The 16405-nt window shown below is 43.8% G+C and overlaps 1 protein-coding gene across 5 annotated transcripts in view; it reads left to right on the top strand.

Moving 5' to 3' along the window:
* The window catches only part of iqsec2 (IQ motif and Sec7 domain 2), a 120170-nt gene extending 110866 nt beyond the window's left edge, over positions 1 to 9304 (top strand). For 4 of the 5 annotated variants that reach the window (XM_002940970.5, XM_004916745.4, XM_004916747.4 and 1 more), the window contains 9 exons: positions 452 to 574; positions 819 to 985; positions 1105 to 1244; positions 1438 to 1563; positions 1652 to 1751; positions 2483 to 2644; positions 3063 to 3236; positions 3965 to 4014; positions 4193 to 9304. In XM_002940970.5, the coding sequence (XP_002941016.2) occupies positions 452 to 574; positions 819 to 985; positions 1105 to 1244; positions 1438 to 1563; positions 1652 to 1751; positions 2483 to 2644; positions 3063 to 3236; positions 3965 to 4014; positions 4193 to 5104 (1954 nt within the window). In that variant the 3' untranslated portion in view covers positions 5105 to 9304. The remainder of the gene's footprint in view (positions 1 to 451; positions 575 to 818; positions 986 to 1104; positions 1245 to 1437; positions 1564 to 1651; positions 1752 to 2482; positions 2645 to 3062; positions 3237 to 3964; positions 4015 to 4192) is intronic. The other variant, XM_004916749.4, reaches the window with a different exon arrangement.
* The last annotated feature ends 7101 nt before the right edge of the window (positions 9305 to 16405 follow it).

Here is a 16405-nt window from a genome sequence, read left to right as displayed (position 1 = left end):
TGCCTTATGCAGGGGTGTCAAACTCAATCATATAAGGGGGCCGAAATCTAAAACACAGGCTAAGTCGCCAACCAAATTTTTTATTAAGATACTGTATGGTCAGGCACAGTCACAGTGCAGTCAGGCGATTGGTGCTACATGGTGCCACCTAAAACCGCCAGAAGGGCCGTATTCGGCCTGCAGCCTTGTGTTTGACACATGTGCCTTATAGCCTCTAGGGAAGTGATGAGCCTACACTTTAGTGTCCTAGGAAGCACTGAGACCTTATAGCATATAGGGAATTAATGGGGCCTACACTTTAGTGTCTGAGCTGTATAAGGATGTTTATGTTAGATGACTGCTAACAAGCCTTAATAATCTTTACACATATGTACTAAGTGGGAGCAGCACATATAGATGTTTATAACCCACTGGGGGGTATTCCAGCCCACTGACAGTAGTGTATTTGCAGCTGTGTGGTTGATGAGATGGATTTCTCCAACATGGACTTAGATGAAGCCTTGCGGAAATTCCAGGCGCACATCCGAGTTCAGGGGGAGGCCCAGAAAGTGGAGAGACTCATTGAAGCTTTCAGGTAAATTTGATTTTCCTTTTTCCTCAGATAATCTTGGGCATAGTGATTGAGCAGATAACCATGAAATTGTAGTTCAGACACTCACACTCTTAAACAAAGAAAGCCGTGCAATAGGAATACTGTTATGTGTCATTAAGTATGCCCCACAAGATAATGGAAAAAGGTGTTGTGTTCCATTAATTATGGATGCCTATTTTTGTTCCCACACTAATCATATATTTTCCCAAATACTTCAATGTTCCAGTCAGCGTTACTGTGTGTGTAACCCAGTGCTGGTGCGGCAGTTTCGCAACCCCGACACAATCTTCATCCTTGCATTTGCCATCATCCTGCTGAACACGGACATGTACAGCCCTAGTGTGAAACCCGAACGCAAGATGAAACTAGACGATTTCATAAAGAACCTTAGAGGTGAGGAGTCTCTGGTTCTCTTGTTCTGTATTCAGTGTTCACTATGTTCTCCCATTCTGTGTTGTCCTTGGTTCTGTTGACCACATCTTGGTTTTCTTATGGACTGTTGGAATTTCCAGGGGTGGATAATGGAGAGGACATCCCTCGGGACCTCTTGGTTGGGATCTATCAAAGGATCCAGGGTCGGGAGCTTAGAACAAATGATGACCATGTCTCCCAAGTGCAGGCAGTAGAAAGGATGATCGTCGGAAAAAAGCCGGTGAGAAGCTAGCTCTGTTCATTTTCTATCCACTTCCCTTACTTGTCTTAATGCTGACTTTATAAAGGTCTCCATTTCCTTAATCTGTTTCTCTCCACTCTCACATATGCTCTCCTTCTCTTCCCATAACAGCATCCACTGTTCTCTCCTTCTCTTCCCCTCTTATGTGTCCCTTTCGTTGTGTGACTTGTAGGTTCTGTCTCTTCCACATCGACGTCTCGTCTGCTGCTGCCAGCTCTACGAGGTTCCTGATCCAAACCGCCCACAGAGGATGGGTCTGCACCAGCGAGAGGTCTTCCTCTTCAACGATTTGTTGGTGGTGAGTTGAAATCTGTTGGCTGCCCCAGAGAGCTATCCTCCCTTCAATGCTGTAAGCGTTGGCCTAACGGTCTCCTCCACATTTGCAGGTAACTAAGATTTTCCAGAAGAAGAAAATCCTGGTGACCTATAGCTTCCGGCAGTCCTTCCCACTGGTGGACATGCAAATGCAGCTCTTCCAGAATTCTTGTAAGTGGGACTTTCAGAATACATCTCAGACAGCTATGATACATAACAGATACAGGGGAACCTATCAACAGCCCTTAGCAGGCAACTCCTCTATCATTTGAATGCCTGTCCATTAAAGGAACAGTAACACCAAAAAATGAAAGTGTATAAAAGTAACTAAAATATAATGTGCTGCTGCCCTGCACTGGTAAGAGTTGTGTGTTTACTTCAGAAAGTCTACTATAATTTATATAAATAAGCTGCTATGTAGCCATGGGGGCAGCCATTCAAAGGAGAAAAGGCACAGGCACATAGCAGATAACAGATAAAACACTATTGTATTATACAGAACTTATCTGTTATCTGCTATGGAACCTGTGCCTTTTCTCCTTTTTTCCAGCTTGAATGGCTGCCCCCATGGCTACACAGCAGCTTATTATATAAATTATAGTAGTGTTACTGTAGCAAACACCCCAGTTTTACCAGTGCAGGGCAACAGTGCATTATATATTTATTACTTTAAAGCTCTTTCATTTTTTAGTGTTACTGTTCCTTTAAGCAATGGTGTAATTAACAGATATGCTAAGAATCTGGACCATCTTTATATTTCAAGTTCTAGCAACAGTGTAAGTGCAAACACATTCTCCTGTGCTGTCCCAGATACAATAGATAGGTTTAAGTAAGGGTTAGATTTGATTTCCAGCTGTTAGAATAAAGATTGTTTAAAGAAACCTCATGTTTCTTCATTTCAGATTACCAGTATGGCATTAAACTGCTCTCAGCTGTCCCTGGGGGAGAGCGGAAAGTGCTTATAATATTCAATGCCCCGAGCTTGCAAGACCGACTGCGGTTTACCAGTGACTTACGGGAGTCCATTGCTGAAGTGCAGGAGATGGAGAAATACAGAGTAGAGTGTAAGTTTTGCTTTTCCAGCCTGCATGGATCACAGGCACTGGTCCTACGTTCAACATCATCTCAGGCAGTGATCCCACATTTATAATTCATCACAGGAAGTAATCTAGTATTGGTTGTGATCTTGTATTCAGGATTGATCACAGGCAGTGATCTCATATTTACAATTCACCACAGGCTGTGATTCCATATTTACAGTTCATTACTGATTTAATTTCTCCACTGAGCACGGCCATTGATCCCATAATCACTCTTTATCACAGGCACTGATTCCATATTGACGCTTCATCATGGCCAGTGATCCCACAATCATGAATAATCGCAGACCTACATTCTCTATTGGCCACAGGCATTGATCCGTTACTGTGTGGGTCAGTCAGTGATATTTTTCCCCTGTAATATGTTTTCTTATTTCCTCAGCTGAGCTGGAGAAACAAAAAGGGGTAATGCGACCCAATACGTCTCCTGGCCCAGGGATAAAGGAAGCGGTGAATGGGACTTTGGGCCGGCCCAGCCTGGATGACACATATGCACTAGGGGAAGGGCTAAAGCGAAGTGCACTGAGCAGTTCCTTAAGAGATCTCTCTGAGGCTGGTGAGTTCTTTTCAGTCCTCTCCCAACATGAGCTTTACCTTAATCATGTTCATGCCTTTTCCAGAGAGGCCCACATATAATGGGCACTTTCTTGTAGGACCAAGGAAGGTACTGTAACAAACTGCAAGGTGATAGGTGCAAAAGGTATAAGATGTTTGCTGGAACTGATGGATCTAACAGATTCATAGGGGAGCATAAAGTGGCATGACACCAAGGTGGTTTGGGGTTGCGCTACTTATGGAAAGGGAGCCGCTTGGTGGGCACACAGTGAGGAAGCAGCTGTTTATTTAAAGGGGCTATGAAGGGGAAAGTGCAGGCACCCCAAATTTTAGTTCACTTATTGGTTTAGTAAATATGGGTAACTGCGTAACAGCTAGCGGGGAATAGCCAGGTTTACTGTTATAGTGGTATTGCCCCCTGCTGGATATATTCAGGTATTGCACACAAAACCAACCTGGGTTTCATAGCTGCATAGACAATTGGTGTGTGGACAACTGCTTTTGCTCAGCATTTCAGAGTTCATATTTCTCTCTGCTTGTCTTTCCGATCACGTGCTTTCCTCCTGCCTTGTCCGTCCTTCTTTTCTCTCATTGGTGCTTTCTCTTCATGGAATTGGAATGCTTTCTCCACCTCTCCTTTTCATTAACCCCCTATTCATCAATTAATCCACTGGTCTTTCTTCCTTCACTTGCCCCTTAATGCTTGCTTGTTACTAACTTGGTGCTTAGGTAAGAGAGGGAGGCGGAACAGCGCTGGATCATTGGACAGTACCATTGAAGTAAGTGGCGAATGATTAAGCTGCTTGCCTTTTGTGATGCCCGCTTAACGATAGCCAAGTGTGTGTTGTTGAACCCGTTGCTGGTTTATGTTATGCATGGCCACCTCTCCTTAGATATGGAAATGGCAAGTTAAGCTTACATTTGCCTTACATCTTTTTTTTTTTTTTGTACCCTTAGGGATCTATCATTAGCAGTCCTCGCCCACACCAGCGGATTCCACCTCCCCCACCCGCCCCTCCGGAGGAATACAAAGCTCCCAGACCAGTGTCCAACTCTTCCTCTTTCCTGGGATCTCTGTTTGGAAGCAAGCGAGGGAAGGGCCCCTTCCAGAACATGAACCCTTCCTCCTTGCCCCCTCACCCACACACTCCTCCAGGAATGCCTGAAGGACAATCCAAAATCCAGGCTCTGCATGCCCAGTACTTCCACAATCAGGGTGTTTTGGCTCAAGCTCCACCACCTTACCACTCTCAGCCACCGACAACTGCTCCACCTCCTCAACCACACCAGCCACCCCCTCCACCTTCCCACCGTTACCACGTGCCACCTTCCTCCGCGCAGTTTACACTGCAGCGCCCGGGCCAGCAAAAGAGACAACCTCCAGTGGGTGGGACGCCTATGACGCCAAGCTCTCCCCACCCGCAATACACCCTGCATGGCAGGCACCAAACCAACCAGCCTCAGTCGCCTTTACCTATGTACGGTGGAGTCCCTCAGCATGCCATGAGTCACACGTACCCCCAGCACATGCACCAGGCCCAACACACCATGCAGAAACAGCCCCCAAAGCATTTTGTGTTTAGCCATCACCCTTCTGCCATGCCTTCCCAACCGCAACGACCCTCCCAGTACAATCAGCCACACAACCAGTCCCCTTGTTCCCCTATATCACCCATACCTCCTCACCCATCATATCCTCCTCTGCCACCTCCATCTCCCCACACACCACACACCCCCCTCACTCCGCATTCACCCCTGCCCCCCACATCCCCTTTGCCCCAGCATGCTTCTCATCACCCTATGGGTTCTAACACAGCACCTGGCAACCCCAAACAGAAACCAGTCAACAGAATCAGCACGGTGGTGTGATAGCCAGGTAGTCCCCTGGGCACTCAGGGGCAGACGCATGTACTGAGAGAGCAAGGCACCGGCATGCTCATGCAGCAGATACGGATCCCTGCTGTTTTCAACCTGTGGCTGCATCCGCTCACTTCCACCGCTTCCTGGGACGGAGCCCTAGCGGACAGCCGCGCCCCTGGGATATTTCTCTCAGAAGACCAAATGTAGTATTTGTACTTGTAGGCGCACTCCATACCTTGTCTGATCTGCATGGGCACCTTCTCAAAGCTACATGCATGGGATGGCAAGGTCTCCTCCCAAACAGCAAGGGACTTGCTCACCCACGGCTAATGAACAGTGGTATCACCAGGACACTTTGTGGCGTCTTGGGAGGGGGATGCTGTTGTGAGGTGTTTTTTTTTTTTTGTTTGTTTTTTTAATCTTTTTCTAGTTGGTCCTTTTACCTTATTGATGTGTGGGTTTGTATGCGTGTTACACAGGATTCCCTCAGGAAGGAGGGCCAAGCCCAACTCTTCTGCTGCTATGAGGGCATGTGAGAGTGCAGGATATGTTGGCGTGGTACAGAACGTGTGTAAAAACCTTAGTAACTCCTCAGGGGTAGGATGTGGTCTGTCCGTCCCCTTATCTCTATTGCCTCACTTGTTGGCCATGTAATTTATGTTTATAAAGAACTTCATTGAAAGATATCTGGGTTCACCCATATACATACATACGGATATACATATATTTGTGTGTGTCAGGCCCAGGACACAAACCACTGACTCGGGACACAGGAATGGACACGCTTTCCCTGCAATCAAATTGCAAATACATGTATATAGCAATCAAGCTGTCCAATCGACAGGGGCTGCCCTGCCGCCTAGCACAAACAGAGCCAATGCTGCTTTCTTTACAGAACTATTATATACAGAATGCTATATAAATATCTATATATATATATAAATACATATACAGAGATCTATATTAATATATATTTAAAATGTATAAGCCCTGTGTGAGACAGGAATTTATTATATGTAGACGGAGAGAGGAAGATATATTGTACCCTAAGTGCGTAATGTTTCACTCTATAACTAGATTGCCCCTTGGCCCGGAAACGAACCACTCCTGTGTGTATGACATTATAGACTTCAATCGGGCGCTGCCTCACTCACGTGCTATGACCTTCTCATTTACATTTGACCTTTTTAAGGCTACACACTACAACAGTGCTGATTCCCGGCCAATCAGCCCCTATGCTCTGAACAGCCTTTTTATGTACCTGCACCCGGAGCCACCGGGATGGGCCAGCAGCAGACACACAGAACGGATTTCTCTGCCAAAATCTGCTCCGGGTACTTGCATCTGATGGCACTGGGCACAGGCACATGGAAAGGCTGTTCAGAGCATAGGGGCTGATTGGCCAGGAATCAGCCTTGTGTGGCTAAAGCCTAACAAAGCTTGTTCTGCTTGACTTAATTTATTTAAGTAGCACCTTTAAAGTGCCCAGCTTTCCTTGCACCAAAGGATTACATGCACATTTAGACTTTACAGAAAAAATCTTATTAGGTAATAGGGAAGGCGTCAGAACAAGCCCCGTCTTTGGTACGGAGGCACGGCAGTGGGGTCCCTTAATGGAATATGATTCTCATCATTATACATATTTTAGTGCTTGCAGTGCTACTGCTATTTCTAAACCTTAATCAGACCCGAGGCCCAACAGCTTTTGCTTTATTTTTTTGCACTTTCTCCAAACACTCCTTGTTATTATGTTTGTTGCACTTTACAAGGCTCCGAATGCTACTATATGGGCTTTTCCTAGCTCTACCCAGAATCTCTGGCACCACCAGATGCCATTGTACCTGGCTTGATAGTTACGTTCTTTCCACTATGCATAGAAACAATTCAGCACTGTATTCAGTCATTACAAAAGGAGAACTAGTGATCTAGAATGAAATGCTACTTCTTATGTGTGGGTGTCTGTACCAGCCTAAAGCCACCCAAAAAATGCCCCCAGTAGCTCCATGTCTTCTGCTGATTACCAGCACATGCTATGGGCTGCTCCCACTTACCTGAGATTAGGGACTGACTTACAATATACTGTATAATTACAATGTAAGCTTAGCTTCTCAACAGCAGCCAGGGCACACTGAGCATCACTGAAACTCAAAAGAAGGGTTAACAAGAGCCAAGATGAGGAACTTCCATGGGCAACTTGATCATTACTGATATAGGGCTGCAGATCCTCTAGCAAGTTTAGTATGTAATATACAGCATTTCCAGCCATATTCCTCGTTTAAATGCTTCAGCCTTCACTATCTTTGCATTCAAGTGTTTAGGCTCCTCATTCTTGTCCTCTTTTTTGCACTAGTGATAGATGGCAAGCAAAATGGCCGCCACTTTGTACTCCATTGAGTAGGCAAACCAAAGTCCTTATGTTGTCAGGAAATAATATAGCTGCTTCCTCTTTATTACCCTGTTCGTTTATTTTTAGCCTACAAAAATGTGAATCCCCATCTAATCTGGGTCATGGTGAAAACGGTAATTATCCTTACAGCTTCCCTTACAGCCTTTTCTCTCTAAGAGTTCATATATTGGGGTCCCTCGCCATCAGGGTTTGACTTTTGCAGGTTTTAGATACATTTCAGCCAGCATAACATAAGCCCCCCTATGTGGCATAGATCTAAAGGGACAGAATCTTAAGAATCAAGTGTTTACTTGTACCTTAAAATGTATTATTACATAAACTGATGTAGCTTTGTACAACTGGATTCACATTTTGGGGGGGGGGGGGAGTAAGATTTTTCTTATTTATGACAACATAACAGCAGACCTGTCTTGCTTTATGGCAGGGGTTCTAGATATATACTCAGGATAAGAACACAAGGCAGGATCACTTATCCTTTATCTAAAATGCTTGTTTACATTTATAACACTGCTGCCTGGGTGGTGTATGGACTTGCTTTAGCTATAGAGTAGAAGGGCAAGCATCACAGCAATCATGCATAGAGGTCTAAAAACTGAAGTCATTGACTGATGATGATAACCCTTTTCCACCAGGGTGTCCATATGGTAGATTGTGATCTAGCAGTAGATTCTGAGCCAGTGAACTGCATTTTTCATGGCAGTCTAGACTTTGGAGTGGTCGATAACTGCACTTATAGTAGACTCCACATCAACAAAATTCCAGCACCCCTGCTTTACCAGTATGGCTCTTCTGCTTATTTTCTGCTGTTTAATTTAACCGTTTGTTTCCTGCATTTACAGCAAAGGGCAGCCATTGGAGGATGATGGTTACTGTGCTTGATACTGCATGCATGCTGACTGTTATTCCCGTTTAGACAATGTGACCTTACACTCCTGCGCACAAGCCTGTAGTGGACAAACAGCCCTGGCAGTACGGACTTCACCAGTCCTTTTTAATTACATTGTGCCTCAAAGTCTAGTAACCCATAGCAACCAATCAGCAGTTTTCAGTCAGTAGGCAAATAAATGTTACGCTGCTGGTTGGCTGCAAGAGCATCAGTCCAAACATTGGCCCTGTGTTTTAAGTTTGCAGCCCATAATTGGTTCATCGCTCAGGGTAAAAATCAGATTTGATTCCCTTAGAAACGACAGGGGCATTCTGAGACGTGACTGATCACCTACATCAAAGATATAGACGGAGATCTAAACCTGTTATGCAAATGTGACTTAACGTTGTGTTTCAGAATACTAACTCGGCCTGTGACAGTCAGGCTGTTGGTTGAACTACAACTTCTACTGAGCTAGCGTGGCATTCTGGGAGCTGTAGTTCAACAGTGACCGAAATAAAAATGGCTTCAGTCCCATTTTATTTTTTTTTTATTTTGTATGCTCCCAGCATGCTGGTGATGTGCTGAGTTAAAGGCACAACACTATTGTACAGACCTGGATGTGTGTATAGACTATATATTATAAATATTTCCTATGGAATGTTGATCCAGCCTGTGCCGCGTTGGGGGGTGGGATTTGGGGGGGGAAGTAGCTTTCTGTGGGACAGGTATCTTGTCCTTTATTTTATTTGCTTAATCAATAATTCTGTTTTTACACCCAGTTTGGGACTGAATTACTTTTCTTTTGTGTTAGCCGTGGTGGGCTTGGGGAGGGAGGGGACGACAACCTATTAAGTATATATGGAATCCAGATGTATATATTGTGTATATTTATTGCTTCAGAAATGAGAAAAAAAAAGTCTGTTACTTGTGTGTACACAGCTGCGTCCTGTTTTATTTGTCTCTCGCCCCAAAGCGGAATTGCCCACGGCCAGGAAGGGAAAACTGGGGCTCTCCTACTTTGCTAGCATGGATCCTGCCCCCCTCCCCTGTTGGCAAGGGCAAGAGAACTGCATGACAGCTTTCCCTAGTCTTTCATTGGGTGCCAGCTGCTTCCTTTCTAAAGGTTACACCATGCCCCCTACAGCTACAGTTTAGTAGTGTTGTGTGTCTCTGTATTATCAGAACAGTTCAATACATAATACAGGTTTCCTAGAAATAAAAGGTGCCTCCATATGGCCACCATTAAGTTTATAAAAGTGATCCACAATTCCAGCCCTATGTCTGATACATGGTTTGTTCCCAAGCCTCACGTAGCAGGTAATATACACACACAGCAAAGGGGGGAAGCTGAAGAAAACCTTTTATCTTTTAAGAAAATTTTGGGAGAAAAAAAAATTCCAGAATGTTTTTTTTTTTCTGGAATATTCCCCCCCTTTTTTGGGGGGCAAAAAATAATATTGTGTAACAGTGGCTATACACGTTAACATTTTTCTCCCAATATGCCAGCCTGGAGATGGGAGATATTGGGCTAATTTGAACACGTATATCTAATAACGACAGGTATAGCTGGCATCGGAGCAAAGACTGCATCATGAGCTGATGGCGTCCCAAATCTGTTGGGAAAAATCAAACCTGCCCGATTGACATTTAGCCAATTTTCGGCCAGATATCGCTAGGGAAGGCCTGTCATGGGGCCCCCATACACGAGCAGATAAGCTGCCAAATGGGTCTGAAGAAAGCAAATTGGCAGCTTAAATCTGCCCCCTGTATGCAGGCCCGGATTTGTGGCAAGGCCACAAAGGCCCGGGCCTAGGGTGGCACAACAACGAAATTGTGACATTTTGCTCCCATACGAAGCAATGGGGACTGCTCCGTATGGGAGTTTAAATGCCTGCGCGTTTGCGGTGGCGCAAATGGGGGTTGGACTCGGGGCGCCCATATATGAAATCTGGCGCCGCCTGTATGGAAGCAATTATGGGGCTTACTCGCCTCTAGCAAACTCCATACGCACACATGAGTAATAAACCTTTCTATTTTTACATTTACATTTTGCTCACAATTCTTTAAATCCTAGGAGTGCTGCCCTTGTTCCAACACGGACCGATTTATTTTTTATCCTACAGTTTAGATGGGCCCTCAAATGATGTGGGGCCCAGTAACTTCTAGTTACGCCACAAGGCCTGGTACATTCAGATTCTGTTGTGTACTTTAAGCTCAAGAAAAATGTCAAACACTGTCACAGGAAGGGTTGTGGTATCACATTTACCATTTGATACATTTATAGTAAAATACCTATCTAGGACACCCCTGAAAGCTCAGCATTGAAGAGTTGGGATAAAAGCTTATTTGCTCTCCTGGATATGAGCTGAGGGGGGTCCTGAACAAATGTTGCACCTTACACCTTGAATTAGAATAAAAGAATCCAACAAGCACTGCAATGGAATGACAGGTCTGGTGAAAATAGATCAACATATTTTTATTCTGCCTTTGACTCCCAGTCCCAGTTGTACAGATTTCTATGGCTCAGTGGGACTAATTATTACATGGAATGTATAAACGGCTGTGGTTATGTACCCCACCCACACCTATTGTGTTTTATATTGTAAGCTTTCTATGCCTCCTGTATTGGTCCGTACCCACCAGAAGAGATTACTTGAATACAGAAGGTTGTTTGAAACTGACAACAACGTAAAGGGCACCTGTCACCCCCTAAATTGTTTCCCCCACCAGAAGTGCTAATAGAGCCTGCACTCCAGTTGAGGAAAACAATGCCCCCACCAGCACTCCTGGTATGGGTGGCCATGTTGTATAGTGTGCATGTGTCTAATGAGAGCCTGAGTTTTTTTTGTTTTTTTTTCTTTTTAATACTGTTTCCCTCAACCAGAGTGTGGGCTCTATTTGCCAACACCTCTGGCTGGGAAAAAAATTGGTGGGTGACAGGTGTCCTATAAGCTTTACCAATCCCCTCCCACACATATAGGAATGCCCATTTAAAGGCCTAGTCTCTTTGTTGTAGCTATACTGAATGAATACCATAAATCCTTTTTTTTTTTATCTGTATCCCATGCCATTCCACAGCCTGTGGTTACTGCATGAGGCCTTAGCCTCTCTTCATGGATTGCACGGAACAGAGTAATGGACCACACAAAATGGAAGGTGGTGGCCGTGAACCTTTGCCAGCAAAGCATGTTAAATAGAAAGGGTAGAATAAAAGGGGTGTCCAGTTTAGCTCCAGACTGGGAAATAATAGGCCCTGGCATGTCACGTGCACAGAAGCCCAAACAGCCCCCCACCAGCCCAATAAATAGTGACTGTCAATGGCATATTACAGCAGCCCCTCTGGCATTTGCCTGAATCCACAGATTGCCAGTCCAGGCCTTCCCCAATTATTGCTGAACTACTCCTCTTGGAATGCACTGTTGGGCAAAGACCATGGTCTGAAATGCCACAGATTGTCTCTCTAATGAAGAGCAAGGTAACCTAACATTTACTGAACAATTGTGGATTATCTAAAAAGTGATGTTTGTTGATAATTTGCCCACTCGATTCACTCTTTGGATGTTATTGCACTTTACCTTGGCAGAGGACGCAGCCTGACAGTTCCCACATATGAATAGTTATGGCTATGTAGATACAAGTTAAGGGGGAACTCCATCTTCTGAACCAAAATTTGTTAAAGATCCCCGCACATAGAAATCCCTAATATACCTATCACTCTTATCTGTTCCTTTAAAAAGTATGAATAAATACCATTTTTATTGGCTGAAGTCCTGTTGCAAAACAGTTCTTTTTCTGCATAATTTGAAATCCTGGCAGGGGAGGAGGGACTAAAACATTGTTGTTTATAACAACTTCCCCACAGCTTACAGCCAGAATGCAGGAACTATGTAACCCACAATTGATTGCACTGTGATGTTCCTTTCCTTATTCACATCATGTGTACAGGGAATTATGGCTTAAGGCAGGCTGAAGACAGTCGACTACCCAAATGACTGATCTGGTTTGTGCTGAGTGGCCTGACATGATTGGATGTTCCCTACCCCACCAGACAGCTGAGCTTTATAGCCAAGCATGGGTTGTTCGTGCTAATTCTTCTATAATACTAAATGTAACTCACACAATAGCATGAAAATATCAGAGATTTCATTGTTTGCAAGCATCGTGCTGCTTTCTCTGAAAGGGTTAATTTTCTGACCTATAATAAAGTAGAACATGCTATGGGAAACGTGGAAAAGAACTTGCCACCTACAGGAGATAGCTAGGGATAAGGGCTCTATACAGGTACTGTAACCCTGAGCAGTAATCAATCAGTAATTAGTTCTGATCAGTAAGAAAGTATCACAATGTACATGTAAAATGGGCACCCACATTGTGACGTTCCCTAGTGGTTGCACAGAAAAAGATATGCAGGAGAATGTAAAGGTTCCGACCCACAAAGTGCCTCCCTTGACCATTTACCCCCAGGTAGGGAGGCAGCTGTATTAATACCCACGGCTGGGGCACACAAAATTCACTAGGATTTTGCTCGGCCTTTGGCCGGTGCTTTTTATATGGTCATATTCATGTTGAATTCTGCTGCTGTACAAAGCCATTCTTTTACTTAGTCACATTGTAGGTCTTATCTCCCCCACACTTACACATGACCTACACCCTGTTGGAGCCTATCTACCCAACACATTCCATGCCAGCTCTGCTTTATCAAGGCCAGGACCCCCCTCTATGTGGCTCTTTGGCTCAGAAACACCTTGCTCTGAATCCTTCATACCACTGAAAAGCACCTGCAATGAGGTCCTTCTTGGTCCCTGCATTTCCCTTTATTATATTTTACTTTTGTTCACCTTCCATTTATCCTACTTGCTATTTTCATGTATCCTTTAGAGCCTGCTGCCACCAGAGCCACCTCCCTCCAAATTCACCTCTTGAGCTTGGCGTAGTTCAGTGATCCCCAACCAGTGGCTCGGGGGCAACATGTTGCTCACCAACCCCTTGGATGTTGCTCTCAGTGCCCCCAAACCAGGTAGTTATGTTTGAATTCCTGACTTGGGGGCAAGTTCTGGTTAAATAAAAACAAGATTTCCTACCAAATAAAGCCCCTGTAAGCTGATAGGGTGCATAGAGGCTGCCTAATAGCCAATCACAGCCCTTATTTGGCTCCTCCATGAACTTTTATGGTGCTTGTGTTGCTCTCCAAGTCTTTTTACATTTTTTACATCTATGTTAAGTTTTATTATGTCCTATTGCTAGCAACTTGGCCATAGGTCTTTATTTTTTATTTTTAGAGGTTTTTTTTAGTTATTTGCCCTCCTTTTCTGCGGTCAGTGATCCCGGCAGACCCATTGCTCTGTGAGGCTACTGTTTTATTGTTATTGTTACTTTTTTAATTTTATCTTCCTTTTCAGTTCTATACCTATTCATATTCCAGTCTTCCATTCAAATTACAGCCTGACTGGGTAAATAAGATAGCTGCTGAAATATCAAACTGGAGAGCTGCCAATAAAATGCTAAGTAACTGAAAAACAAAAAAAAAAATAAAAAATGAAAAGCAATTGCAAATCATCTCAGAATATCAATATCTCCATTGTGCTAAAATTTAAGTAAAGGGGAACTTTCCTACATATTATTGAATATATATTATGAGTGATGGGGGCCTTGCCTATGTTTTGTTGGCCTCTGCAGAGCAGAAATTCATTGGCGTTATACTCACATCAATGGGGAAAAGGTGCCTAACATGGCAGTGGGCCAATATGCCAGCTGGGAGTGCTGCTTTCAAGGCTTTAGTAATCTCTTATCCAGGAACCTGATATCCAGAAAGATCAGAATAACAATTAGACCATCTCCCAGATAATTCAACATTTTTAATATGATTTCCTTTTTCTCTGTAACAATAAAATGGTACCTTGTACTTTGTGGTTACTTAGCTGCAAGAATCCATATTGGTGGGCAAAACAATCCTCTTGGGTTTATTGTATGTTGAAATTATTTCTAGATGCAGATCAAAATTATGGAAAGATCCCTTATCCAGAAAGGCCCAGGTACAAAGCATTCACCCTGTTCACCGTTGCAGTACCCTAGAGTGATTTTGCAAGCAACTGTCACTTGGGAATGAAGCAATTTTGGATATTGTGGCCCCACATCCTGGTTTCTACCAGCCATGGGCATCAAAACTTGCAGAACCACCCCCTTGTGCCATGCGTATTTTGCTTGCCATATTTTTGCTTGCTTAACCCACAGCATTAGATGCCTGTGCTGAATTAAATGAAATATTTCATATTCATATTTTCTAGCAAATCACGTAACTGCAACTGTAACAAGCAACTGGGGGCATTTGAGATGACAAAACATGCAAACCCTAGCCCATAATCCCCATACTCATACCCAGAGGGTATGAGATATAAATGCTAATGTCACATGGTTTCTCGCCAGCGTATCTAATGCCTCCCAGGTCAAGGGGTGGATTTCAGGCTAAAAATGTGAGCACTGACTGGCCGATGCCATGCCTCTTTAAATGCAAATCCCAGTTCCTGCCAACCTCATTGTAACTGCCCTGAATACAATCAGGTTAAAGGAAAAGTAACGCTAAAAATTTTTAACTAAAAAATCTATTCTACCCTCCCCCAATAATTGCCCTATCCTGAAAACTATTTGTTATTTATAATGCTTTAGAAGAAAATACCTGTTCACTATGCAGCGATCGACTGATCGAGTCTAGCCTTCCTTCTGTATAGGAAGGAGTCAGGCTAGACTCGATCAATTGGTCACCGCATAGTTAAACTTCACCCGATACTTTCTCCTGCATGGCCATATCGGCTTTGTTGAAATGACCGGAAGCCAAGTTTAACAGGTATTTTCTTCTAAAGCATTATAAATAACAAATAGTTTTCAGGATAGGGCAATTATTGGGGGAGGGTAGAATAGATTTTTTTAGTTAAAAATTGTTAGCGTTACTTTTCCTTTAACAGCCCCTCCTGACACGTCTCACCTCCACCTGTTGCTTTGACCTGAATCTCCTCCCCCCGCCCCGTTGGTGTTATTAATGCAGCGGTTTGTGTAACCTGTTTGGTGACTTTTGGATGCTCTCCTGCTCATTATCCCTACTATCCCACCCTTGCCTGTTCAAGGCAAACCACAAAGAACCCCATGTCCACTCTCCCTCACTGCCCAAAGTTCAGCTGCCTTGGCTCCCTCTCTGTCCAAATAACTAGTGTGAGTATAGAAACAGTATGCCCCCTCTCCATAATTCTACACTTTTCTATACAATCTTGTCCCTTACATTTAATGTCCCTGTGTCTCTGTCAAAACTCTTTAACCTCCATACCAGGTGTCCTCCCCTGGATGGCCAACAGAGCATGTTCCCACATAGTGAGGATCTGGCCCAAACCAAAGAGGCGTGGGAAGGTAACCTTGAGGAATTGTTGCAACTTCTACTGACTAAGGTAGCTACATACTTTCCTAAACGTCAGCCACCCTGGGAAACAGAAGATCCTTCGTAGGTGACATTTTAATGTTGTCCGAAATGCACATTTTAAGTGTCTTTAATCTCATGACCTTTATTTAATATGCCACAGCACATGGTCTCATAACCCTATTCTGGACAGTATAAATCTATACCCTCCTACACAGCTGGCCAATAGTAGGTCAAGTGACCTAATGTAGCTTTCCAAGGAAGTATTTACTGATTGAGACCCTCTTTAGAGCTTTCCCTACTGCCTTAGCTGCTAACTTGCTTTATTTATAACATGGGGCAAAACAAAGATCTAACTGGCCAATATCTGGCTGACCAAATACCTCTCCAGCAGGTTTAAAAATCCCACTGGACATGGACCACATCAGGGCCCTTGATGTTGTTTGTTCACAACTGGTTAGCACAGACTTCTATTACAATTTGACCATAGACCTGGGTCCAAATGAATCATCAAATGAGTAGATATGTCCTTGTCTGGCCAGTTTTACTACTAATGATGCGACTTAGATTTGGCTTCATTTAAATGAAATTCATTTTATTACAAGCTAAAATATTCTGTGATTGTTAGTGTGT

The sequence above is a fragment of the Xenopus tropicalis genome, chromosome 8, assembly GCF_000004195.4.
Source record: "Xenopus tropicalis strain Nigerian chromosome 8, UCB_Xtro_10.0, whole genome shotgun sequence".
Taxonomy (NCBI): domain Eukaryota; kingdom Metazoa; phylum Chordata; class Amphibia; order Anura; family Pipidae; genus Xenopus; species Xenopus tropicalis.
This window is presented reverse-complemented; position numbering and strand designations above follow the sequence as displayed.